Here is a 26,265-nt window from a genome sequence, read left to right as displayed (position 1 = left end):
CCTTATACTTTACATAGAAATGCATAAAGTAATGAAGTTAAGCTCCACAGACACAATAATAAAACCATGCGCATTATGAGTGAATTTATTTACAATTAAAAGGTTGACGACCCTGAAGATCCTGTCTAAGATGCATCATCACTACTGGATCCCAAGGTGTACTTCCTGTGTACACATTTGTAAACATTTTTAAAGGTCCAGTCTAAAAAGAACAGACAAAACTTACATCAAGCTAAAAACCTTACACATTTTACACACAGCTGTGAATAAGTGACACATACATGGACTGAGGGCAGTCCTACATTATTACAGAAGCTGCTGGGTGTTAAGAACATTTAACTGTCTAAGTCTCGCTCCATGCCATCTTGCTGGGTGGGTAGGGAAGAGGGTTGGAGAAGTTTCTAGATATTCATTTTTTACATTTATAAAGGATTAACATTTGCATAGCACTCAGCCCACATATTGGTTGGCTTTAAAAAAAATCTGAAACTTTCAAAAGGGCAATACACCCAAAGTCAGCCTTTCAGGAGAACCGTTCAGTGCGTTGAGACTGACACTGACCAGAAGCTACTGACCATTGTTAGACAAAATGCCTGATGTGGGTCAGTGAGTTCAGGCTCTGCAATCACGTAAAGCTACATCTTTCAACATGTCCAGTTGAAACTTCATGAGACCTGCATCACAAAACTATCAAAGAGCAAAGTCTATGACAAAAAAAATAAATTGTGATTTCAGAATGGTCCATATTCACTACTGTATAGGGCAGGTGATCAATGGAAACTGAAACCTTCACTGCAAATGCACATCTGCATTTTAACGGTGTGAATTTTCTGGAAACACGGAGTAGGGTGTCTGGGAGTCCGGTGACCCCCAAGACTTTCAGCACAGGGCTCCGCAACGGGCAGGGCGCAGTGTGACAGGGGCATAAATGGCCAGCTGTCACTGACAGAGGCTTTCTGTTAGTGACCAGCATGCCATCATGCCAACCAGTTAGAAATGTCAATTACCAGTTAGGCATGTCCATATATCCTGTGAGCTCTCCTATGGACTGTACCACTCCAAAGCCAAACACAAGGCACAGCTAGTTCTCGTTTATAATACCCATATGGTAAAAAACACAGAGCTTCAAAATTAGTATTTTACAAGTGGAAGTGCTTCTTCACAATTTCACAAAAATTCAGCAGAGGTTTACTTGATATTTGGAAAATACCATCATGATTTGTCATGGTGGGACAAGCTAACTGCTAGTTCCTTACACTGTACAGAAGGACGTAACATACACAGTTTGTGAAAACTGACAATTATGTAAGCTTATACCAGCGGGTTCGGAAGTCATGCTGTTTTAATCCAAGATAACATAAAGAGATGGTGTTTTCTAAGATCCTGATCCAAAGCGAATTACCGTTAATTTAATTAAAATGAACGACTAACCGAGAAGCTATTTTACAAACAAATTCCTTTTCAGTTTACACCATTGTACACATGTACAGGTGTGTATGAACAGTTATATACGTATGCCTATATTTTATATTAATTATTTATAGAGAAAACGTGTGATGCTTAGTAACACTGTATATGGATATATGGCCGTTTTTTCTTATTATGCACATTTCTCGCTCCGAGAAATTAATGGATATGTATGAATATTAATATAATATGGAAGAAAACCTAAAGTGTTACTATTGTTACTTTTTAAATAAACGTTTGGATGCATAATAATTAACCATGTAAATACAGTTTAACGCACTAGTGACCCCCAAACAGGCAGGACGCAGAGGGCCCCCCAGCCGCCGTTAATGACTGGGCCGCAGCGGCAGGGTAGGCAGAGGCTGGGCACGGTAACCGTGGCATCGCCGTATGAGATGGAGACTGGCGCGTGAAACGTCCGTTATTTCCCCGCCATTTTGATAAATGGAGCAGGGTTACCGCTTCCGGCGTATTTCACAGTTAGGCGGTCGCGCCATTTCACATCTCGCAGCAGAGGGAGGTCTCACTACGTACACTGCTGTGGATATAGAAATAACACCCATTTTTAATTTAATGGAAAGCCGGGCAGAGGCAGCACGAAGCTGTACCACCTCAGATTTAGAATTAATTGCCGCATTATTGCCGCAATTGACGATTATTTTAAACCACGATTTATAACTACTTTAAAACGCGCAAATGAAAACAAATATATACATGTAGACAGGCACACTGACACGTACGCACAGCCTCGATGTACCGTTTTCGGGTAATCGGTTTTTGGTTTTCTAATGGGCAGTATACGCGCTGGGATTACAACTGGTAAAGCATTTCTCTACAAACTAACGAAAGACAGGCACAGTGAAACCGTTATAAAAAACCGTTCACACGCGTTTTAAAGAAATACTCCATATCCAGCAAACAACTCACGCCATTTTAGGCAGCTGAACAATCAGAACCCTAAACTGCACATGGTGTAACTAATCCAGACCGGTTGACAGAGTCTGCTTACACGGAGGAGACCGGAGCGAAAACCGGAGAGGGCCATTAACTGACGCTTGGGAGGAGGAGACAGACACCATCCTTTGTTTCAGGTAACACGACTGGGTGCCTCAGCATAAACTCCGTTAGTCCTCACTGAAAAATTCACTAACACCCATTCATATCTCTCCGTATTTAATTAAAATGCAGCCACATTTCTAATGCCGATTTCAACTGGTAATCTATATATAGTTTTAAGAGGTACCTTTAATGATGAGCCACTCCAATTCATAAATGTGTTAAAAATACTTAAAATATATCCTTTAAATGTTAGATCATCAGTATTCCAGTCCTTATATTCCACTTGGGTGGGCCCTGAAAAATTAGGTCCCTCCTAAAAAGGATGGAATTTGACTCTACATATACACTCACCTAAAGGATTATTAGGAACACCTGTTCAATTTCTCATTAATGCAATTATCTAATCAACCAATCACATGGCAGTTGCTTCAATGCATTTTGGGGTGTGGTCCTGGTCAAGACAATCTCCTGAACTCCAAACTGAATGTCAGAATGGGAAAGAAAGGTGATTTAAGCAATTTTGAGCGTGGCATGGTTGTTGGTGCTAGATGGGCCGGTCTGAGTATTTCACAATCTGCTCAATTACTGGGATTTTCACGCACAACCATTTCTAGGGTTTACAAAGAATGGTGTGCAAAGGGAAAAACATCCAGTATGCGGCAGTCCTGTGGGCGAAAATGGCTTGTTGATGCTAGAGGTCAGAGGAGAATGGGTCGACTGATTCAAGCTGATAGAAGAGCAACTTTGACTGAAATAACCACTCGTTACAACCGAGGTATGCAGCAAAGCATTTGTGAAGCCACAACACGCACAACCTTGAGGCGGATGGGCTACAACAGCAGAAGACCCCACCGGGTACCACTCATCTCCACTACAAATAGGAAAAAGAGGCTACAATTTGCACGAGCTCACCAAAATTGGACAGTTGAAGACTGGAAAAATGTTGCCTGGTCTGATGAGTCTCGATTTCTGTTGAGACATTCAAATGGTAGAGTCAGAATTTGGCGTAAACAGAATGAGAACATGGATCCATCATGCCTTGTTACCACTGTGCAGGCTGGTGGTGGTGGTGTAATGGTGTGGGGGATGTTTTCTTGGCACACTTTAGGCCCCTTAGTGCCAATTGGGCATCGTTTAAATGCCACGGCCTACCTGAGCATTGATTCTGACCATGTCCATCCCTTTATGACCACCATGTACCCATCCTCTGATGGCTACTTCCAGCAGGATAATGCACCATGTCACAAAGCTCGAATCATTTCAAATTGGTTTCTTGAACATGACAATGAGTTCACTGTACTAAAATGGCCCCCACAGTCACCAGATCTCAACCCAATAGAGCATCTTTGGGATGTGGTGGAACGGGAGCTTCGTGCCCTGGATGTGCATCCCACAAATCTCCATCAATTGCAAGATGCTGTCCTATCAATATGGGCCAACATTTCTAAAGAATGCTTTCAGCACCTTGTTGAATCAATGCCACGTAGAATTAAGGCAGTTCTGAAGGCGAAAGGGGGTCAAACACCATATTAGTATGGTGTTCCTAATAATCCTTTAGGTGAGTGTATACAGTACAAGTAGATTTTCCAGTCCTTAAGTGGGTCTCCTCTGATGCAGTGTCACAAACCATCAAACCCTCAGATGGTTCAGGTAGACATACAGGCGTTATTACAGTACTCTCTAGTAAGACAAGGCCTCCCTAATAACCAACACACACACACACGCACACACACACAAACACACACACACACACGTTTGAAAGTAAACCACCACATAGTAAAAACTGGGCTTAAGCGCTACAGCAGACATAAATAAATAATGGTGCATTTTTATAAATAGAATACAAGTGACATATTGTCAGTATTAGTCTCAATGTATGAATATATAATACAAATGTTTTAAAAAGTATGTACAGGACATATTCATTGTATAGAACATAATCTAAATAGGTTTTTGAAAAGTACCACATTATAACCAAGAAACGTGACCATAAATGTTCTGTTCTTTTTTTACTAAATAGTGTTCAGTAAATTCTAGAAGGCTGCTCTTGTCCGAGGTACCTATTTCCTGTTAATGGTAATTGCTACAGAATCCGCTTTACTGCCTGCTCGAACCCTATCCCGGGGCAGTAAAAACACACAGGGCCCCTGCTATCAGTTTGTTACCAGGGGCACTACGCTGTCTTGCTTCTTTCCACCTCTTATTTCCTGAGCGTCTTTTTTTGCACAAGCCCTCCTAGTGTGGGCAGTGGTCTGGTATGGGGTCTTCTGGAAATCACCGGTTGGTGCCAGGTGTTGTTTTCAGGCTGCATGTGTGACAGGCCTATAGGCTGGTACTCCACATGACTCTGGTGGCACATATCCATTCTTCATGGAGGAGGCCACCCTGTCCAAGTTGGGGGAACTATACATTGGGTGCCGTCTTACTGCTGTGATGTCCCAAAGTGATCTCCACCCATTCAGCAGGCCGCACTGATGAGGACCTTGCAGTCTTGGGATGCTAGTGTTGTAGGTGTTGGGTGGAGAGACAGAGACATGGCTCACAAGTACGGCTCTCCAAAGATCTTGCGGCACTCCATCACCCCAACACTGGGTGGTCGGTCACAGTTGTGCGTCAGCTTGACTTGGCTGGGCGTGAGACGGTCGTAAGCCATCTTGTATTCCCGGTCAAATGCATCTGTATGAAGGTTGTGAGGCAAAGGTTAGCATAGAAGCTGAATTCCGTCAAGAGCGGCCTATTAAATCCCTGTTGCCTTGAAGGAAAATTAACTTCTTATGATCCACAGCATCACATTTTAAAGATTATAAGATTAAATCCTTTTTTGCCATTTGCACAAGTATAAGTACAAGTACATTGGAATTCTTCTCTTCACCCAACCCATCTTGCTATCCATTCCTTGTGGGTCATAGTGCAGCGTCAGTCAGCATGCAGCACCCCTTGAGCTGGGGGTTGAGGGCCTTGCTCAAGGGCTCACAGACATGTGATCATTCTGCTGAGGCGAGGGATCAAACCAGTGATCTTCTGATCACAGACACAGAGCCTTAGCCCACTTATCCATGCGCCACCCCTGAATACCCCCAGTCAGCAAACCACTTCAAGTTCTTCCTTGTGGTGTTACATACACTAGATCCTCACAAAGATGAGGTACTCACCGATGTCAATGTTGTCCTTGCCTAATGCCACCAAAGACAGGAAAAGGATCTCTCTGTACAAACTCCTATGAGAAGCCCACGGACAAGCAGGATAAAAAGAAAAGCAGTGAGTTATGTGAGCTGCCGCTCTGTATCAGTGAGGTGGCTGCTGCATGTTCATATGTCACATGACAGTCTCCCTACCTTTGCCTACGGACACCCAGCTTCTGGCCAACCAGCTGCAGGACCTGGCTCATGGGTCGGTACACATCGTTCTTCTGGATACTCTTCACTACACTCTGCAGCAGCTCCTTCCCCACGTGTTCATCTTCCTCCTCCCTTAGCGGCCAGGTCACTGGGTAGTTCAGATCTGCAGCGAGGCATGAGAAGATAGTTGACATGCATTCACGAGGACAGGCATGTGTGCATGCACGTGTGCACGGAATGGCAGGACTGAGAGTGGCTGGGAAATCACAGAACAATGGGACACCAAAGGATCGAAATAAAGTATAAACACACATCCGCAAACGTGTCAGGGTGTCTAAGGCCCGGACGCAAAATAATATAATATTGTTATTTGGAAGCGTTTGAGATATTTCAAAGAAATGAATTTGGAGTTCAATCGCATTGGAGCAGTGTCCATTTAAAAAATACTGTACAAAATATAAATCCTCTATTATCAGCAGCATTAAAGAGCAACAGAATGAAAGTTAAAAAAGAAAATCTTCTAACAACGAAGTAGCGCATCAGATGTGTGAAGACGGCAAACAGAAAAACTAAAAACATGCTGATCAAACATCAAAAAGGGCAAAGCCAAAGGACACAACAGCTGAGGGACGATAAGTGAACAACCCAGTGTTAACACTCACTCTTAATTAAAAGAGTACGATTTAGGCCTGCAAGACAAAGAGAGTTTCTGTTAGCTTTTAGCAGTACGGAGATGCGACTGTCAAGAGAGAATGACCAGACAAAGGAAAGAGAGCAATCTACAGAAAAGGGACCCAACGGTGGAGAGAGTTGCTTTTGAAATGTAAAAGGTTACAAAAAATTACTCTGTTAAAATGCAATAAGTAACATAACTGTTTTGATTACTTCATCATAGTAATGTAACATTACATTTGATTACAGGTTATCGTTGACTTATGACCGTGTTCGTTTCCGACTGATCAGTTGTAAGTTGATTTAGTCGCAAGGTGGCCCTTTGTATTATATGCAAAAATTATCATACGTATAGTATACTGTATAATAAAACCATATCTTTTTTTTAACCTTTTTTTATCACCATTTTCTTTGTTCATTACTGTGCTGAACTGTTAGAACCTTTCTATCATCTTTCTACACGTTGTATATAGAAATGTATATTGTGACCGCTGCAAGCAGCAGCCTGAGCACGAGATGAATGAATGCAGTCGTGCTGCCAGCTGTTGGGGCGGAAACTGTCAGACATTTATGTTAGGCAACACTCGTGCTGCCAGCCCCGGCACAGTCATGGCCATATATCTGCAGTCTTAAAGGCGATCAGTCGTAAGTCCATAGATCATGAGTCGACGACTTACTGTTCTTTTCTAAAAAGCGTTTTAAACTGGGCAATAAAGCTGAAAAGTCCCAATGGCTTTGCTGACCCCATTGTCTGTAAATATGCGAAAAGAAGACATTTCTGCATGGCGAAAAGATGCAAAGCAACAAAATGAATGTTATTTTCTTCATATAAGCTTTTTACTGAAAACAATTTGGATGTAACCCCTTTGTAATCACCAAAATTTTGATTAGTAACTAAACCAATTACATGTTTTTTTCTCAGTAACTGTAATGGATTACAATTACGTTGATTCTGTAATTTCATTATGTAACACTGTTACATGTAACTAGTTACTCCCCGTCACATACATACACAGCAAATCTGGAGAAACTGTATTTAGCACACCTAGCCAAAGACTGCATGGGCGGGTTCACAAACTCACTGCCACCCACCCAAGCAGCCTCACAGTGATACGGAGCCCACACTTACGGTGCGTGTTCCACAGGATGTAGAACGGCTGTGTGGGATCCTGATGTAGCTTCAGGTTGTCCCATAGGATCTGGATCAGCACATGTTTGCTGTCTTCAGACATCCAGTGCCGAGGAATCTGTAAAGTGAGTGGTGAGGTTAGAAAGCCTCCCCATAGCTCCTTGAGTATGTTCCAGGCACCTACAGCTGTCCTACGTCCTGAGGTCAACAATACAACCCTGTACCATGAACTTCAAACGTGTTAGTAAACAAGAAGAACTATGATACTGAAGTCAGCACCATTGAGTCACACTCGCATTCAATGATCCGTAAGCAGTATGGGATCAAAGATGAGATCAGAGACCCCATATCCGAATCTGAAAAGATCTGGGAACTTGCAGATCTGAGTGTCCTACCTGGGACCCACGGTTGCAGTGGTCTGAGGTCAGGATGAGGCCAGGCAGGTTGCTGGGCAGGTCCAGTCGACGGAAGTACCACACCAGGTTCCAGAAAATTATGGGATGGTGGTCCACCATGTCCGACACAGTGATCACCTGGTCCCCCTCGTTCTCCAATAGGCTCTCCAGCTCCTTCCAGAGCACCAGTGGGCTCAGATAGGGCACTGTCACTGGGTCTGGGTTGTGTAGACGCCACTCCATGCTCAAGGGATCCTAGAACATGTAGGTTTACATGCATCTCAGATTTGCTAATAATACAGATCAAAATGTCTTAAGGTGCTCTCCAATGTGTCCAACTTTCTGGAACTTTTCAGATGAAGGACTGATCTTCGTTGCCTTACCGTGACTTCGTTGAGCCGGCAGGGCAGGCTGCCTGTGATGTAGCGGCTGGTGCGGACTGGCTCCTCCAGGGCTCCGAAGGCGCTGACACTGCGCACCATGGTAGGCTCTGGAGACAGGGCACCCTGGCGTCGCTCTGTCGGGATTTCGACACAGTGGGCCACGGAATACCCAAGGGAGCTGCTCCTGTGAGTACGAAAGGCTGTTTGAGTGAGATAACCCTCAGTCCTCGACCTGGAGCACAGGCAGAAGAATACTCAGCGCTGCAGCAGAAATGCATGCAGCCATAAAACAGACAGAAGGTCCTGCTTATAAGCTGGAGTAACACAATACCCTTTCTACACTGTGTAAAACACAGTGAAACAGCTGTGGCTTAAAGTCAATAATTACAGAGAGCAAATGACCTTTTGGATCAGTGTAGAAGCTCCTCATATCCACCCAAATAACCTGCCTCTCACTTGAGGTATCAGCTAGTATTAAACTCTTTCCTAGGAACATCCTGTGGCCATATAAAGCTCTTTTGTTCCATCAGTGGATCCTGACCATAATTTTGCAGAAGGTGCAGCATGTAAACCCTAGTGCTGATGTTTTTGCACTCAGTGTTCCACGAGGACTACAGTGTGACCCTCTGCAGCTTTTTGGGTACAGCGGACCCAGGTGCAGCTGAGCAGGGAGCTCCCATTTACATTGTAGATTAGGGTCAGGAGCAGGGCTCATCTCTGAGGGACGGCTACTTCAAACACGTCCTTTATCAGCAACACAAATGGAATGGGGACTAGGGGCTCGGACTAAACCTCACCGACACTGTGGATAAATGCCAGCAATGGGGGAGTCTTTTTGGGAGCAGTATTGTCATGCATGGTTTTCTCAATGGCTTTCATTCACAGTAAAAATAAACAGAATCAATACGGGAACAGAACAGGATTCAAACCTGTTGTTGCCAGGGCAACCATGTATTGTGATTTGGGGTGACCGTGGAGACATGGTCAGGGTGGGACAGGGAGTGGACAGCGTGGACGTCCCTGTACCCAGGCCTGTGGAGACCGAGTAGGACGAGGACACAGCTTCCTCTGCAGACGGGCTGCTTTTTAGGAAAAACCTGATTAATAAAAAGAGAAGAAGATATAGCGAGGTGCACAGTGACACTGGAACGGTGTTGGTTAATATGATTGGAAGTGACATATAGGACCATTTAGCTTCAATGCGTCCCTTGCTACTTCAGTTCATTTCCCATTGCTTCCTCGTCCCATACCTGCCAGGACCACGGAGATCCCGGATCTCCACGTTGAGGAAAGGTAGGAAGGGGTTGCCACAGAAGGGGCAGGTGGTGTTGAGGTTGGAGTCATCAGCCGTCCATCCGGCCATGATCTCCTCGTCGTAAACCAGACACTCGCAGGTCTTGCAGCGGGAGCAACTGGAGATCAGCACCTGAGGTCAACCGGGTGCACGTTCAACCACAAAGCTGAGCAGGCACCACTCCTAGTGCCTCAGCACTGTTCCCAGACCTGCACAAACACCTGATCGCACGGTTCGACGCTTTTTGGCACTTCCTAGGTGAAAGACCCACCTCCATAGCGTAGTTCTGAAAGATGCTGGTATTGCTTGTGTACTGCGAAAACTCCAGTTCCGATTTGTCTGGAAGAGTAAAGCTGGACGGAGGTGGAACGCAGCCTGAGGGACAAGAGCAACAGAGCTGGAGCCTGTACAGGTAGCTGCTTATTAAGTTACTACAAACACAACCAGGTGAAATCCATAGCCTCAAAGGGGAGGCATCAGTCTGCATGCAGTGCAAAGTCACTCCAGGAGGGTAATCAGCAGCATGTCTGCTGAAGAGGGGCTCTGAGCTCCTGGGAAGGCACATCTGGTCTTAATGACACTAGAGCTGGCTGATTGAAGAGCTTCAATCAGGCCATACTCAAGCTTGAGACAATCAGCCCTCTGATACATTCACTCTCATGTATGATTTATCAGGACCAGCTGACCTCAAGGTTAGGGGAATTAAACACATTTGCCTATCTGTAACATCACCTGTGTGGAGAGGCTTTGTGCCTGAGCTGAGCTGCGGTGCAGGGCTCTCCGCTCGTGTCCTGTGAGGGCTCCTCTTTGGGCCTGAAACACCATTCCGTTGTGGTGAGCTGGGTCCTAGGACCTCAGCTTCCAGGTAAGACTCCTCATCCATGAGGGAGATTCGGTCTGTGTCCCCCATACCCAAGGATGAGACGCTCATGTGGTCGTAGTTTGTATCCTGAGAAGAAGACGGGGAGAATGAGGACTACAGGAAAACGCACCCAACAGGCACTGTGCCTAAAGGCCACCTACTGCCTTCAGATAAAGCCCCAATTCAGATAATCCCAAAACAAGACTTCGAGGTAGCCGTTCTGATTTAAGCTATGCTTCCCTCTGCTGGACCTACTGCACACTTCCTCATTTTTACCTGAGAGCATGCTCTGCCATACACCAGCTTCTGACCACTTAGAATATTAGCAGCAAAAACAGGGTAATCAACTGCACCTTCATAATGCCTTTATAATGCATTCGTATAGCAATCATAAGCAGCAGGTAAGTATACCGTAACATCCTAACATACCTTAACAACTTTAATGTACTTTAATAACAAACATTATAAGATTGTAATGCTTCTTATTATCATATCATGTTTGACATTAATGTATATTAAAGCTCTTAGGATATGTTAGGATGTTAAATTATATTTACAAGCAGCTTATGAATGTTCTATAAATGCATTATAAAGACATAATGAAGGTGTAATTAATATAAAGCATTATCAAAAAAATAACCTCAAAGGACCCTTCATTTAGATGCCCGTATAATTCAGGATGCATTCCCTAATAGTTAATCAAGCCATCCTGAATAATGAAATAACCAATTAAAATACAGCTTTGTGTGTTTCAAGGACATGCTGATTTTTAAGAAACTTGTTTATGTACAGTACAATTTTAACAGATAATCCTGAGTTATCAGAGACTCCTTGTCACAGTAACTGTGTAAACCCGTGAACCAAATGAGCCGTGTTGCCAGTCACACCTTGCTGGGTGTGGTGTAGGTGGCCAAACGGGAGTACCAGCGACTGGCTTTTTCTGCCACCCCCTTCCCCGCGGAGAAGACGCTGCTCTTAAAGACGTCCAGAGTGGGGGTGAGAAGTGTGTCCAGGGCGAACGATGAGGGGGAGGCAGGAGGCTCCCTGTCCCTGAGGGGGCTGCTGCCCTGTGAGAAGGTGGGTGAAGACCAGAGGCGATCACGGGGGCGCTGGTGGCAGGTGCGTGAGCGGGGCATGGGGGGAGGCCGCGGGGAGCCCTGGGGCAGGCTGGAACGACGTGACGAGGAGTTGCCCGGGAGCTGGGGGCTGCAGGCATCCTGCAGGTCCATGCTGGGAGCTCGGCTGCTTAGAGGGCTGCCCATGTTGTTCATGTACATCTCGATCTCCTCGGCCAGGTTGCGTCGGGCCGTGGGGGTGCTTGGTTCACCTCCCCCCGAGTCCTGCTCTTCTGATTGGGCTGCGAACAGGGATAGTGGGTCGAAGCCCGTCTCAATGCCCAACCTCTTAGTCACACAGCCTGTGGTGCTGCCACTGCTCAGGCAGGGCTCTGTGGCCCTATTATGGCCAGCCTGGGCACCACCCGCTGTGGCCTCTCTGCTCGTCTCCTCGTCCAGGTCCTCCAGGTCGAAGATGGCAGCAGTGTCTGGCTTCTCCTCGTCGCTGGAATCCCTCTCCCCACTTTCTTTGTGGCTGCTCTTGAGCCCCCCTTCCCGCATGCCAAGGTTCAAAGAGTTGGGCCTTGTGCTCTTCTGGAATGTTCCTGAGAGAATCCTGGCGTCTGCGCCCAGATTCTCGGCAATCCTGAGAGGGTCCGTTTTGCCCCGGGTCATGCCAAGGCCCAGAACCATGCCCCCTGCGGTGTCTCCGCTCAGGCTGCGACCTCTGACCCCAGGCCAGTCCAAGCGTCTCTGGCCCTCCTCCATGGCACTCCTGTGCCGCCTGCGGAGGCTACTGCTCTGGATGAGCCCGATGTCGTCCAGCGAGGAAGTGAAGAGCAGCCCAGCCACATGGTCTGCAGGGAGGTACAAAAAACTCAGGAAGACCCTCAGAACCATGCCACAGGAATTGATGGATACAAAGATTTTGTATTTTTGTAAGTTAGTGGTACTGACCGGTGCTGGCGTCAGATTCTTTGGCTGTGTTGTCATAGGGACAGTTGCTACGGACGATGCCAGCACGAGGTTGGAACGGGCCACTGACATCAGGGAAGTCCAGCGGCGGGAGGCAGTCTCCGCTGTCCTTGGCACTCTCGCTCTCAGACACTGCCCCCCCCCCCCCAACGGGTACATCATTAACACATCCTACAAACATCTCTACCAAACCAGTCACAACAAAAGGACAGACAACTTAAATAATATTGAGGCTGACTGCATTAATTCAGCAAGTGCAAAGTAACTTATTTAAAGCTCTGTCAATATAGGCTCAGTACTCAGTATGGGAATTACAAAACAATCCTTATGTAATGCAACATCGGGTTGCAGTACTGGGGAAGAACACTAGAGAGCAGTAATCTGTCATGAAAAATGCTTTCAGCATGTTATTTATAAAGAGTAATATTAAGGTCTGTAAAGAAACAGACACAAATGCTATTTCTCTGATCTCCACAAGTACTCTTGCCTTCTGCACTTGCTCATTTCACTCCAGTTTGAGAGTCAAAAAGCAATATGAGCAAGGTCATCCACAAAAACCTTTCACAGCTGCCATCTTTCCATACTTAGGACATATACTGCATGTCTGCCTTCAGAGGCCAGGATGAGAGAGCAGGGCTATAGACACATCAGCACTAGGCTTGGTCAGCTGGAGCTCGGAGGGGGTGGTCCTTGTCAACTTACGGGAGCTGGAGTCCTCCTTCTCCAGCGTCCTGTCCTGCAGACCACCTTCCCCTCTTCGCACTTCTTCTTTAGAGAGGGAGTTGTAACCCAGGTCAGACTGGCCCCCTGACACAGAGGCAGAGTGAGCGTCCTTCCTCACGCTGTTTCTGCACGCAGGCTATCACTAAGCTTCCCCGAACTGGACACCTTGCTTAGAAGAATGCCGGGACTAACCTTCCCACGTTTGTAAGAGATTCAATCAATGTATGGAATCAAAGCAGCCGGTGTCTCAGATGACCTGTCAGCTGAGGCTGACGTGCGGGGGGATGCTGCCCGCTCAGGAGCCAGATAGAGAGAAACCTTTTAACTGACGACTACCGGAAAAAAACGGCCGAGGGGACGAGGTAGGCCGACACTGTTAAAACTGATTCTCTCTGCCTCGGCAAGAGGGACATTTCAGTCTCCTGGCAACCGGCTGCCACGTCAATCCACTTTTATCTTTTCCATGAATATTTCTGCCTGCAGCTTCATATCTGTCATTCGTTGAGGAAGGAGGTTCCAGAAGCTCATTAATCTTTTTTTAGGCACATTATGTACTAGTGGTGACAATTCTGGATATTTGTCATAAATCTTGAATACACTGTGTCCTACTTAGAACAAAGGGATGGGATCCTGAACGGAGAACAAAATATCTTTAACAATAGGTCATGGCTCAGTTTTAACATAACATTCAGGACAGTGCACCACAGATCGACGTTACGATCAGAATGAGTGACGCGGGGTGGGGGGGTGGGGATAACAGAGACACACAGAGAGACAGACACAGTGAGACACTTAAAGGAAGGGTGGAAAAAGGCTGACGGATTGAGCCCCCCAGAGGAGAGGGCCGGAGGGCCATCCAGGGCCACCCCAGGCTGGCGTCACACGCAAGCAGGGGGTGGACGGAGAGGGAGGCAGAACAGAGCGATGAGGAGGAGACAGGGAGGCGTGGCACGATGCGGGGCAATGGACCTCCTGTACCTGTGCTAGATCTATCATCAGCAGAATCTACTTTGATTGGGTCAGTGCCGAACGGGGCCTGCTCCACCATGTTAGTGTCATTAGAGCTATCCAGGCTGCCGTGACTGACGGCGTCCAGGTCGCTGCCATCTGTTCAAAAACAACAGAGTGTGAGAGGGGCCCCCACATCCAGGGCCGACAGGGGCCACCCAGGACAGGGGGGGCCCTGCAGGAGAGAACAGTCTGAACAAGGTTGACAGCGAAACTCAACAATCTAAAAAAACAGAGAAGGAAATAAAGGAGAGAGGAGGTGTAGCCTCGTAGCTCCTGGGGTGGGGGGGGGGGGGCGGCCAGGGAGGCGTGAGGAGATGGACTCCCTGATTGAGTTCTGTGGAGAAAATGGACTTTGGTGATTCTCTGTGGCGGGAGGGGGACATGATAAAGCAGCCGGGCAGAGCCGGGAGTTTGCGCGGCAGCAAGACGTTTGCAGGGAACCGAGAGAAACTGGAACATTAACACCAGCGTAAGCGACGTTCTCATCCAGGCCTGCCAGAGAACCGCAGTTCTGTCAGACATGGGGAAGAAAACCTCATGTTCTTAGCCTGTACAGCTGGGGTTGGTGTGAACGGGGTTATAAACCTTGGTTTTGGCTGACAGGCTGCAACAAGCCATCCAAATGAGTCCTTCGGGTATATTATCTTAGCTGGTGGGGGGGGGGTGACCATCAGCCAGGAGTCACAGAGGTAGGTTCTCTGGAGATACTTGATTACTGCGAAGCCCGGTGTCCTGGTATGAGCTGGGTAGGGGGTGGGGGCTCTTTTGAGGGGAGCTCGGACATGTGTCGGGGGGGGGGGGGCTATCTAACCCCAAAGTAAGATGGAGTCTGAGGAGGTAGGAATGCCCATGCTGCTAAGTACGGGATTTGGCAGGGTGAAAGAGCAGCCGTCTAACTAGCAGTCTGCTCAGTTACTGGTCATAGCATGGTGCACAGGCCCAAAGTGTCTGACTTACCCGACAGGGGGGTCTGCGCTGGGTTAGACTGCTGCTTTTTCAGTGCCCGTCTGAACTGAGTCACACCCAAAACCACGTTCCTCAGTTTCATCCAAAGGAAGTAGCCCCCTCGCGTGCTGGAGGGCCAGGTGCTCTCCAAAACAGCCTGGGAGGACAGGAAACGAGGAGTGGTGAGGAAGCAGGCGGGAACGCTGACACGCCAGCAACACATTAAGGAACACTTAGCTCTCATTACCCTGACCTCACTGCCCCTGGATTACTCCTCCAAAATCAATAACAGATTAAGCTGACTTTCTAGAAATGATGCCGAACGGGGTTCTGGTGTGATTTTGGTCAGCAAGCCGCCTGAGCTCTCAGAAGCAGGACAAACACCCAGCCACGAGTGACAGCAGACAAAGATGCCTGTGTTCACGCTGTATGAGCGGGAGTCGTCAATGCTCTCTCCGTGAGTGAGAGACGCGACAGCAGCAATACACGGGGAACCAAAAGGGCTCTTGTCCTGATGTTTGCTTTGTACATGTTGTGGTTATGGAGCCAGAAGAGCATTGACGCTTATAAAATAATGAACCTCAAATACCTCTAAAATGAACAATGTTGTGTTACTGTCATCAATGACATCATGTTCCCTCAAGATGCTTAACAACACCACTGCTCTTCTCTGGCAGATTATCCAGGGACTGACCTTATTGTAGTAACCGTAGGTGATTGCATTTGGTTGGACTCCAGCCTTCTTCATCTCAAACAGAACTCGCACAGCTAACACAGGTTGTCCGTACTGTCCACAGAGCTGCATCAGAACCCGGTAGCATACCTGCAGGAGAAAGGGAGCAATGCCAAGTGTGGAGTATGCAGAATCGAACATACAGGGCAGAGGTTTCAAGATCCTGGAAGTGTCTGGCCTGAAGAAAGCCGTGGCTGCATCAGGCCGCGATGGCAGCCCAAGCTCCTACCTCGTCTGGGGGTTGCAGCTTCTTGGCCTGCATCTTCCGAAGCACGTCGTAGGCTGTGCGTAGTGCCCGCACCTTGGAGTGGCACACCTTGACGTAGGCAGGCAGGCAGATGAACCAAAGCCCATAGCAATGCCGCAGCAAGCATCTGGACCACATCTGGGGAATGGAGGAGTACTTCTTTGCAATCTTCTGTGCTGATCTGATCTCCTGAAATAGAGAAACCCCGCAATGACCCCAGTTCCCTGCTAGATTGGCTTGATACTCCTGTCATTGAGCAAGTTACTGTGAGGAAGACACCGTGGCCTTCCTCCCTTTCCTGACCTACATATCACTGAGCAAAAACTAGTTCAACAAACCAATAAAATCTGAAGGACATCAGAAGTGCTTGACAAAGAAGCGTCCGTTTGACTGGGGAGGGCACTGTATGGCTCAGCTTAAGGCCTATAGTATGGCCTGTAGGTTCTCACCTGCTTGGTTCGGCGGAACATGGGAGCGGGACTTGTGGGGCAGCTGTGTCGCGAAGCTACGCGAGAGGCAGGGGTCCTCAGCCCCTCCAATGGATCAAAGAGCTCCGGCCTTAACACAGGGAAGCCGCTGTAGCTGCAGGAGATACAGACCACCGTTCAGCACCTTCAGATACACTCACTCAGATGATCCATTTCAACTGGTGCAATCCGAAATGCAGTTATATGAAGCTGTTAACCAAAGATGCCTACTGTCTTATCAGTGAATGGAAGTAGACACTTGCCTGGAGAAGTTAGGGTATGTCCCCAAGAGAAAAACAACTGGGTCATTTCTAGGGCTCAAACCAAAACCTTCAGGACAAAATCCCTCATTGTGATTCCCCAGTGTACTCTCTGACCCGTTTGAGGTACATACTATGGAAGGCGGATCTGGATATCTAAAGGCCCTCAGAAAATGTGGGAGCATACGCAACATGTCTGCATGCTGCCAGGTCTTTGCCGGTACCTGTAGCACAGAGGGTACTCCTCACCCTCTGGCAGGGGGGGCATCTCTGGGGGGGTGATGAAGACTGTATGCTCACTGCGGTGGGATTCGTCCAGCTCGATCAGCCGCGCTTCCTCTGGCCGGTCGCTGTCCACCTGGAAGAGGAAGAGCAAGTTAAACTCAGGAGAGGTGGCACTAAGGTGACCATCAGTGACAGACAGGGACCGTTTTACTATTAATGTACCCAAAGGCAATGATCATCGGTTTTAGAGTACATTGGTCCATAGTATCAATGCTTTAGCAGAGATGCTAAAAATGCTATTTAACATATATTTTTTGGCTTTTAACTAAGCAGGCATAGATAAAAAGACTAGGGAAAGGGGGTAAACAGGACAGTCTCAAAGTACAAAATCAGCAAACTAGAAGGACTGTCTCATCATGCTCTTCTACGAATGAGACATCATGACAGACTGTCTGCACCCTGACACCCCCCAGCGCATACTGTGGGTAAACCTCCTCGGATCTTTCTGACTCTACGTTTCCCACAGTGGAAAGGCCCAGTAGCTGACCTAGTTTTCACAGCTTACTTAAGCCACATGACCAAGCAAAGTTAATGACTAACTTATCCCCCCTTCAAGAAGAGTTTTGCTTGATCTCTCCCGGAGCTGACACTCTGTCTGCCCCATTACCCCCCTGTCAGGGCCAGTAAGCATGTCATGGGAAAGCTCCATTTCAAAGACACACAGTAGCTATGGGACAAGCAGCACATTCAGAACGTTTGCATTATATTTACAAATATCCAGCTGCTCATCTGAGGCCCCCAGGTCAGGGTCTCACGTTCATCCCTGTATCATATTAGCTATACTAGGGGTGTAAGCAGTCAACCCCAAGGCAATTTGATTAGATTCTGATTATTTAGGGGACAATGCGATGCATCGGAAACCCCTAACCTCTGAGCCACTTGGTGAGCGGGGAGCGGGCCAGATTTTATAATGAATTATAAACACAGGCCGGTACTTAAATGAGTTGACAGCATCCCTCATCCGCCACTACAGAAAGCAGCCGGACGTGTAATGCAGTCATCTCCAATATTTTAGTAGTTGTGTCTTAAGCTGTGGTGCTGCTAACTTTGAATGTTGATAAAGTTTAAATATTGGCCAGCAATTTCAGACAAAATTGACACATCGGATCAATGCTGATATCTTTCTTTGTAACAAATATCATCTGATGCTGATATGTTAAATGATATATCGTGCATCTCTAAAGCTAACATTACTTTTTACTTAGCTAACTAGATGGCTACTTCAGAATCCGGACTATTGCTATCAATAATAGCAAAAAGAACAACTTTTTTTGCGCTACAAAAGAGGGGAGTTTCCCAAAAGCTTTGTAGCACAAAGATTTTCATGACCATTAGAGAGATCGTTTTACACTATAAAACAGCAGCAAGTTTCTCAGAAGCGTCATGGTGCAAAGATCATCACTGTAACTCAAAGATCGTCAGGTTGTGCTTCCTTTATCACTATAAATGAGTCTTCCCCTACCATCTTACATGCTGAAAATTTACGCGCCAGAGCTGCTACTATGCGTGTCTTTTTGCAGCATCTGATCGTGAGAGCGTGCAATCTGGAAGTTGGGAATACCTTTAAGGAGGATTTTGCCCCCAAAAATCGTTTATAACCGATTCTCATGTTACAGATTGATGCACCTAAATTGCTACATTAATGTAGTGATGCATCTTTCCACGCCTAACATGCAGCATTAGCATCTAGTTAGCGCTTATTTGAGAGTCAGATGCTAATTTGTTCTCTAAATATCTTATGACAGGGCTTCATGCCCTTACTGGTATAGTTGCAACACATAACGCAGAGTAATGAAATGAGAAATGAGTGAAGAATGTGTAATAGCATAACTGTACTCCTGCTATGGATTTTTTAAATGAATCTCACACAGAGAATCACAGAGATCAGTAGACTATGCAACAGACAACCAGATAAGCAGACCCCAGGTTCCGAAGCAGGTATCTATCCAGAGTAGAAAAACTGGCTTTTTCCTGCATGTCGATGGCTGGAGGGCACTTCTCGCCTGAGAGTGTATGGAGAAGCTCTCCTGCTGCTCCTGCCATGATCCGTCAGCCCTGGCACAACAGGGGACCGATCCAAATCCACTGCAGAGAGACACTTTCACTGCAGCAGGCAGCTGTCTGACAGCTCACCTGGAAACCAAGAGTGTGATTGCTTCCCCTGTCAACCCAGAGGTGGAGGATCAGCCGCAGGCTAACCCTGCATTCCCACATCTGTCAAGGCTACGGGGACATTCCGTGTTTACATCGCACGATACAAAAACGCCAATAGCGACGCAAAGGCTCCTCCCACACAAACCCTTTACGATTAAATTACACTTGACCTCCGCAAAGGCGGCCCTATACATCCGGCACACTTTGGAGGTCACCATGGTGACAAGCCCAGGTGACTTACATCCAGCCTCTTTGTATCCTTCACTGCATTATGGCAGACAGGAGATGCAAAGCATGGGGGTGGGTGTTTATTTTTAAACATCCAAGACAGCTGCGTGGGATGGCAGAGTGACAGGTCTTCCGGAGGTATGGAGGTTCATATAGTTAAGTGCACGAATCGCATCATACAGACTGTATAGACCTGTCTAAACGTGGGCCACCACTGCAAAATCAATGCTAAGATGGTACATGATTATATAATACAGGGATGTATATTCTAACGCAGGGGTGGGCAATCTTATCCAGAAAGGGCTGCTGTGTGTGTGGGTTTTCACTGCAACCCCCTAATTAGATTATTAATTAGAGGACTGATTGGCTAAAGAGTCCTCACACCTGGGTTTGAACAGCTGACCTAAAGGTTATCCTAAAAACCTGCATACACATCGGCCCTTTGCGGATAACATTGGCCACCGCTGTGCCAATGAGTCTGGCCCTAGCATTCTTCAGTAATTTGGCCCGTTCTTCTGGTTGGCAGCCTTCCAAAGACAACTGGTGACTCATGAAATCAGCCACACCCTGGCGGTCCATCAAGGTATGACTGCAGTGTGTAATATCTCTGATAGAACCTTTAATGACTCATTACAAAAAGCAAGAACTGAGAGCTAAATGTATAACAGTGACCACATCCAAGGGAATGTCACATTATTCTGGTTGCCTCTTGATTTAATGGTATTTTTAATGGCTGTTAAATCATCCTGGTGTCACTGACGAAAAGAAACAGGCATCCATCCATCTTTTCAGGCAGGACATGGTGAACCAGAGTGTATTCTGGGAAGTGTTCCCGCAGGGTTGGATACACCCTGGACAGGATGACAGCCAGTCTCAGCACATACAGTCACAGAAAGAGAGAGGTAAGCATGCTATGGTAAAAATGCCTCAGAGTCACCCTGTTAACTTATTGTGTATACTGCTAACTAAGAAAAACTGTGCAAACTTTACTTTAGTTATCATTTGAAACAGACTATGGTTTGTAGTTTTGTTTTGCATCCTGTATGTGTTCCCTTTTCCTACAATTAATACGATAATTAATGTTGCGTGTTAAATTCCAGTTGTCCAGCTGGACCTCGGGGCAGGTTTATATTAACGGGTCATCGTTACCTGTATCTCCAAACACAAATTATTGGCTGCAGTTCCTTAAACAAAAATCTGTTTGTTCTGTACATTTGTTACATTTTCAAAGTTAACAGCCTACAGTCAATAATTGCAAATTAGTTTTTGTCCTTAAACATCCCATATGATCTTAAGCACAGGCTGATAGACCATTTCACCGGCTGACGTACACACACAGACAGAGGGGGTCAGGGCCTGTGGAGGGCGCCTTACCTTGACTCCTCTGTCGGCGCTGCGCTCTGTGTTGAACAGCTGCCCAGACAGGGAGATGGAGAGGAGAGGCAGGCAAGAGAGAAGTGAGCTGGGTTACAGAAGGACAGGCCACCAGTCTGAGCCATGCAAAGAATCTGCCATGCTGCAGCGAGGCGTTTGGGTTAGTAGGAAAGAAACGTCACCATAAAGGTCTACTGAAGTATGGAAGCGGACATGAGAACACTGCTTAGTCTTACTCGAAAAAGGAGGCCTTAATGAACTTTCATTACTAAGCAGCCTCTGGTACAACCTCAGACTGGTCTGAAGGCCAAATAGAGCAGGAAGCCTGGTGAGACAGTGAGCTCTGTGTCCATCAGGAGCGGAGAGCGACCCTACCTTGTCCACACAATCATCGAAGAATGCCAAGCTTGCATCTTTATCGCTGACGAAGGAGCATTCCTCGATAAACCGGATGAACATCTGGGTCTTCGTCATGAGGGAGTAGAACTTCTGGTGGGAGCGGTCGCGGCTCTTCAGGAAACCTGGAGATGTGATGAAATATCACTGAGAGCACCCTTATGGAAGCCTTGGCAGGGGAGATGTTCACCGATTTTCATCTTCATACTGTCAGGATATTTTTACTCATATTCATGTGACTACTAAGAGTGCAAGAAAGTCAAAACTACAGGAACTGGTTGGTTTCTGAATAGTAGAATAAAGCATTGACACGCACAGAGGCGCCCACAGCAGGGCATGCTGGTATGGCTGACCCCACCCTACCCGTGACACCAGGGAAGCCCCTCGGTGCGGCTCCGGGTCCCATCATGTCCATGACTAACTGAACTACTTGACAAGACTGATGTCATAGATGTGTCTGGGTACATAGTGGCCTCTGATTTAACTATGGTACCCTTGGGGAACTGGGGCTTGGACTCCTGCTCAGGTTATTATGTAAACACATTTTCTTCCTCAGTTTCATTCAGTGTGATAAGGTTGTGAGTCCGGAGAGACTCAGATGAGATCACCACGCTTCGTCCATGACATCATTGGGACTCAAAGGCAGCCTTCCAGAATGAGCAGCTGTGTCACTAACTAACCATCCGAATTGCTAAACTGCCCCACCCTCTCCCTGTGCACCAAAAAAAATCTAGTTTATTTATTTATTTAAAAGGAAAACAAGAAACAAGACCATCTGGCTTCATCTGAGCAGGGCTTGTATTTTGGGAGGGCCACACATGCAGAGTTTATTCTGATCAGAATCATTTCCTGAACATAAGACACTGCTTCACTGCGACAACCTGTTAAGACACTTCACTGTATCAAGTATCAGACACTGCAACGTACTGACTGTCAGATACTTCACCATATTGTCTGTTAGACACTGCATCGTATCGACTGTCAGATACTGCATCGTATCGACTGTCAGTTACTTCACTTTAACAATTATCAGACACTGCAGCATATCGACTGTTAGACACTGCAACATACCAACTGTGAGTTACTTCACTAAATCAAGAAAGATACATACTCAAGATATATGTAGACTTCCTCCATTTTCAGTCCCACAAATCCAAAAAAAGGTTGCCTGATAAATGCTGCCAGGTCAGAAAGGCACCCACCTTGCAGGTCGAACAGGGAGCTGGCGTCTGTGGCCTTCTCTGAGGGTGCCTGGGTGATGGGTCGCAGGTACGAGCGGTATCCCTTCAAGATGGCTGCCATGAAGCGCAGGAAGGCCTCCTGGATCTCCATCTCCAGACTCTGAAGACTCTTCCCGCTGCTGAAGTCATAGTCACTCATGGCCAGCTCCATGAGGCCATCCTCTCGAGGTCTCTGACAGCCTGACACAAATCGGGAGCATTCAATTACAATTGCAATCTAAATTATGACATCAAGTCAGTTAACAACACTGCATTATGAAAAGCTATTAGTAGAAATAGGCAGTGATTTGGCTGGACACCATTTATACAGTTTACTCCCGAGTCTCTCAGGTGATGGTATAAGGCATCCTAAATCCCACTGACACCAGGAAGGTCTTGAAATAACCTACATACAGTCACGGCTTGTGAATTACTACTGCAATCCTATTTAAAGCAACTCATAGTCGCTAATCCGAAATTATCCTGTTTTTATCCCAGTGACACAGCTGACTTTTCTGTGACAAATGCGATTCTACAGAAAATTCTGGAAGCCAGTGGCTCCATGGGAAAGGCGGACAGGATCTGTAGGTTTACTGCATGCATAACAGGCAGTTATTAAACTCCAAAACAACTGTGTATAAACACAATGCTTCTTGTCATTTTCCCACATGGGCAAAATAGGTGCTCCCTCACATAAATAATTGCTCGCATAACTGCTCATATGAATATTCACTTGTATGAACCTTTGCCTACATGAGTTTTCCTCGCATGAACAATTGTTCATAGGAATATTTGCTTGCATGATTAATCTCCCACATGAACAGTGAATAATCGCTTGTATGAACAGTCAATCATATGAATAATCGCCTGTATGAATATTCATGTGTGATGGACACACACCTTCAGCCAGCTGCTGGTAGAGGTTGTTCAGGGTGTTCATCAGGTTCTTACAGGCCTTCTTCGGCAGGACCTTCCACAACAGGCCCCTCTTATCGTCATTGCTAAAAAACAAAGAGCGTTCTGGAAGTGAACCACAACGTGACATGGGGAACTGTGAAAGCCCGCATGGTATAAGTATTCTTTCCTGAGAAGAAGGGGAACCAGATATGACCAGATCAGTGTTCGAAGAGGAAGCGGGAAGGTGATTACAAAAGCATTACATGACATAAGAGGATGACAGATGGAAGTGGCCAGCTGCACTCACTGGGAAATGGTGTTGGTGTCGAGGTCCACACAGCTGACATCTGGCGGGGGGTCGTAAAGGTCAAAGTAGCGGGAGTCCACACCCACGATGAAGGGGCATGGGGCGCTGAGCACATCAGCCAGAGCCAGCGGGCACAACGGGATATAGGGGCACGGCCAGTGGAAGGGAAAGATCATCTGCATGGGAAAGCAGGAGATCCTGGGGCTGGGAACTGTGGAAGGCCAGGCTCCAGGGCCTGTCATCCGGCCAAACATCCTGCAGAATCAAGGCGGGACATACCGACACCAGAGCCTCTGTCACGCTGGTCAGCACGGACGGCCGCAGTGAGTGCACCAGGATCTTGTGCTCGGTGACGGCAAACACCAGCAGGGTGACGGCATTCTCAGGGCCCAAGTTCTGTAGGAGCGTGGAAAGCCGCCCTCCACTGCAGCACGAGAACACGGGCGGCGTTTAGGACGGACGAGCCAGAGCGTCACATGGTGAGGCACTGGAGCGTCAGTGAAGCAGACTGACCTACCTGAGAGGCAGTGGCGAGGACACCGGCTGGCTAAGCATCAGACTGTCATGTGGGGACAGCTGTGGAGTCACAGAGAGTCACACATGGCCTGTGTGTAAATGGACACAGGCAGACACGACACTGCAGGGGGGAGTACACCAGCAGCTCACCTGCACCAGGATGCGGGGCCTCTGGGATGAAGGGAAGGGCACCTTGTGCATAAAGTGCGAGATGTGCCTGGAAACAAAAGTGCAGTGACCTTCACTAGCCACCGGGGGGGCTGGTGTTTCACCACCACCACCCCCCCCCAATAGACACATAAAAACCCCTCAAGCTCCACCATAATTGGCATGTCAACTAAGACCTGGACACAATTAAAAAAAATAAATCCCCAGGAACAGGCCCTGGCTTCCAGGATAAGTGCAGTAAAACCTCCTGCCGTCACACGTGCTACCCGAGTCCCTCAGGCACTGGCAGCTCCCCTGAGCACCAGGCCAAGACTCTACGCTTGTCATCTGACTCGAGGTCATTTGAATCCCGGTCAGATGGAGCTCTCGAATTTCACAGGGTTCAGCACGCGGACGCCAACATGGAACTCACTTCTCGATGGGCAGGGCATGGGGCCCGGAGATGGAGTAGCGGTACAGGAAGGTGAGAAATTTCCGGAAAGCGTCGAAGAACGGCCAGTGGGACAGCAGGCAGATGCACTTGTTGGTGTGTGTAGAGCGGGTGGCTGCGGGTACATGCTCGCTGGCCACATCCAGGCCCAGCTGCTGCCGCTGCCGCTCCGTCAGCTGCTCCTGAGGGTACGGCTCGTAAAACTGAATAGCAGCTCCGTACACCTGCGGGATCACATGACACAGGACCACAGCTCAGGGGCATTAATCGTACCCGTCGAATACAGCTGCAAGCTTCAACCGTCGACAGATGGTGCTGCGATACATCCTGCATCAGGGGAAAGACTCACAATTAATATTTACTAAAATGCAGGAATACTCATTTTAAGTGTTTGTGCCCCCCTCCCTAAAACACCTGGCCCCCCAAGCTGAAGGCTTTCCTCTGCCAGCTATGGTGAGGTCGTCAGAGTCAGCAGCTGGCAGCCCCTGTCAGAGCAACCGTGCTCCGCCAGCCGTGCAGAGGGCGCGGAGGGAACGCTGCAGCTAGCGGGACGCAGCTCCATCCCAGCTGGGAAAAGCCAGGTATCCGCCCTCTGTTTACACAGCTCTCTGTGTTTAAGTGCATGAGCTCACCTTCTCCCCCGAAGCCCCCGTCAGGACGAAGGTGGAGAAGATGGGGAGGGAGTACTTGGTCTGGGACGGCCAGCACTCAATGGTGGCGCCCATGGGCAGGCAGAAGAGAGGCACGGACTCGGGCAGCGGGAAGGACTCGTAGTCCTCCTCGGGGTACCTGCAGAGCAGGCCTGTGGAGGGGCGACAGAGTGGGAGGGTGATGGCTGCCCCGCTTCTTAAAAACCACACAGACCTCGCATGATCCCAGAAAGCGTTTCGGTCTATCAGCAAATTTCCAAAATATGACCAAATGTTTCATAGAAGCTGCCACAGATCATCAGCTATTTTAATAATATTTTAATAGAAAACACTCCCACTGTAATAGGCCTGGCTCTTCAAAAGTGAACTTATAGCCTTATTCGTCATTAATTCTGGATGAGACTGAAGGCCTGGCTACACCCATCGAGTCAGCGACTGAGGCGCCGGATGAGAGTGAGTCATACATCTCATTTGATTCTTATGTTCAAAAACCATGAATGCATAATAAATGGCTGTGGTGTAAACCTGCCTCACTTCCTGAGTATTTCCATATATCCTGCACTGCTGAAAGGATGCTTCATGATCATTCTTACTGCTGGGCTGCCAGACTCATGAACGCAGCCTT

At 47.5% G+C, this 26,265-nt stretch overlaps 1 protein-coding gene and 1 long non-coding RNA gene across 12 annotated transcripts in view; one reads left to right on the top strand and one right to left on the bottom strand.

The window, feature by feature from the left end:
- Positions 1 to 69: 69 nt before the first annotated feature.
- The window catches only part of dennd4a (DENN/MADD domain containing 4A), a 46,487-nt gene continuing 20,291 nt past the window's right edge, over positions 70 to 26,265 (bottom strand). For 2 of the 7 annotated variants that reach the window (XM_023817229.2, XM_023817203.2), the window contains exons 5-34: positions 25,623 to 25,792; positions 24,973 to 25,214; positions 24,543 to 24,609; positions 24,394 to 24,452; positions 24,156 to 24,300; positions 23,877 to 24,052; positions 23,573 to 23,673; positions 22,655 to 22,873; positions 21,432 to 21,577; positions 21,057 to 21,095; positions 17,240 to 17,373; positions 16,738 to 16,870; positions 16,271 to 16,477; positions 16,003 to 16,131; positions 15,321 to 15,465; positions 14,331 to 14,459; positions 13,332 to 13,436; positions 12,612 to 12,761; positions 11,487 to 12,511; positions 10,470 to 10,686; positions 10,009 to 10,112; positions 9,694 to 9,869; positions 9,373 to 9,540; positions 8,444 to 8,627; positions 8,061 to 8,315; positions 7,666 to 7,783; positions 6,527 to 6,553; positions 5,862 to 6,027; positions 5,679 to 5,743; positions 70 to 5,202 (exon numbers count right to left, since the gene is read on the bottom strand). In XM_023817229.2, coding sequence (XP_023672997.1) covers positions 5,066 to 5,202; positions 5,679 to 5,743; positions 5,862 to 6,027; positions 6,527 to 6,553; positions 7,666 to 7,783; positions 8,061 to 8,315; positions 8,444 to 8,627; positions 9,373 to 9,540; positions 9,694 to 9,869; positions 10,009 to 10,112; positions 10,470 to 10,686; positions 11,487 to 12,511; positions 12,612 to 12,761; positions 13,332 to 13,436; positions 14,331 to 14,459; positions 15,321 to 15,465; positions 16,003 to 16,131; positions 16,271 to 16,477; positions 16,738 to 16,870; positions 17,240 to 17,373; positions 21,057 to 21,095; positions 21,432 to 21,577; positions 22,655 to 22,873; positions 23,573 to 23,673; positions 23,877 to 24,052; positions 24,156 to 24,300; positions 24,394 to 24,452; positions 24,543 to 24,609; positions 24,973 to 25,214; positions 25,623 to 25,792 — 5,138 coding nt within the window. In that variant the 3' untranslated portion in view covers positions 70 to 5,065. The remainder of the gene's footprint in view (positions 5,203 to 5,678; positions 5,744 to 5,861; positions 6,028 to 6,526; positions 6,554 to 7,665; positions 7,784 to 8,060; positions 8,316 to 8,443; positions 8,628 to 9,372; positions 9,541 to 9,693; positions 9,870 to 10,008; positions 10,113 to 10,469; positions 10,687 to 11,486; positions 12,512 to 12,611; positions 12,762 to 13,331; positions 13,437 to 14,330; positions 14,460 to 15,320; positions 15,466 to 16,002; positions 16,132 to 16,270; positions 16,478 to 16,737; positions 16,871 to 17,239; positions 17,374 to 21,056; positions 21,096 to 21,431; positions 21,578 to 22,654; positions 22,874 to 23,572; positions 23,674 to 23,876; positions 24,053 to 24,155; positions 24,301 to 24,393; positions 24,453 to 24,542; positions 24,610 to 24,972; positions 25,215 to 25,622; positions 25,793 to 26,265) is intronic. The other 5 variants (XM_023817218.2, XM_072718157.1, XM_023817209.2 and 2 more) reach the window with 5 other exon arrangements.
- On the top strand, positions 2,435 to 26,173 carry LOC111846739 (uncharacterized). Of its 5 annotated transcripts, none has more exons than XR_011993810.1 (6): positions 2,435 to 2,558; positions 8,417 to 8,629; positions 16,106 to 17,418; positions 20,209 to 20,265; positions 20,475 to 20,584; positions 21,096 to 26,173. It is a non-coding gene; the product is annotated as an uncharacterized lncRNA (long non-coding RNA). The 5 variants fall into 5 exon arrangements; XR_011993811.1 differs by lacking the exon at positions 2,435 to 2,558 and adding an exon at positions 8,222 to 8,324; XR_002838944.2 differs by lacking the exon at positions 16,106 to 17,418.

The sequence above is a fragment of the Paramormyrops kingsleyae genome, chromosome 11 (assembly GCF_048594095.1).
Source record: "Paramormyrops kingsleyae isolate MSU_618 chromosome 11, PKINGS_0.4, whole genome shotgun sequence".
In the NCBI taxonomy this organism is placed as follows: domain Eukaryota; kingdom Metazoa; phylum Chordata; class Actinopteri; order Osteoglossiformes; family Mormyridae; genus Paramormyrops; species Paramormyrops kingsleyae.
The sequence above is the reverse complement of the archived record's forward strand: the minus strand, read 5'-3'. Positions and strand labels throughout refer to the sequence as shown.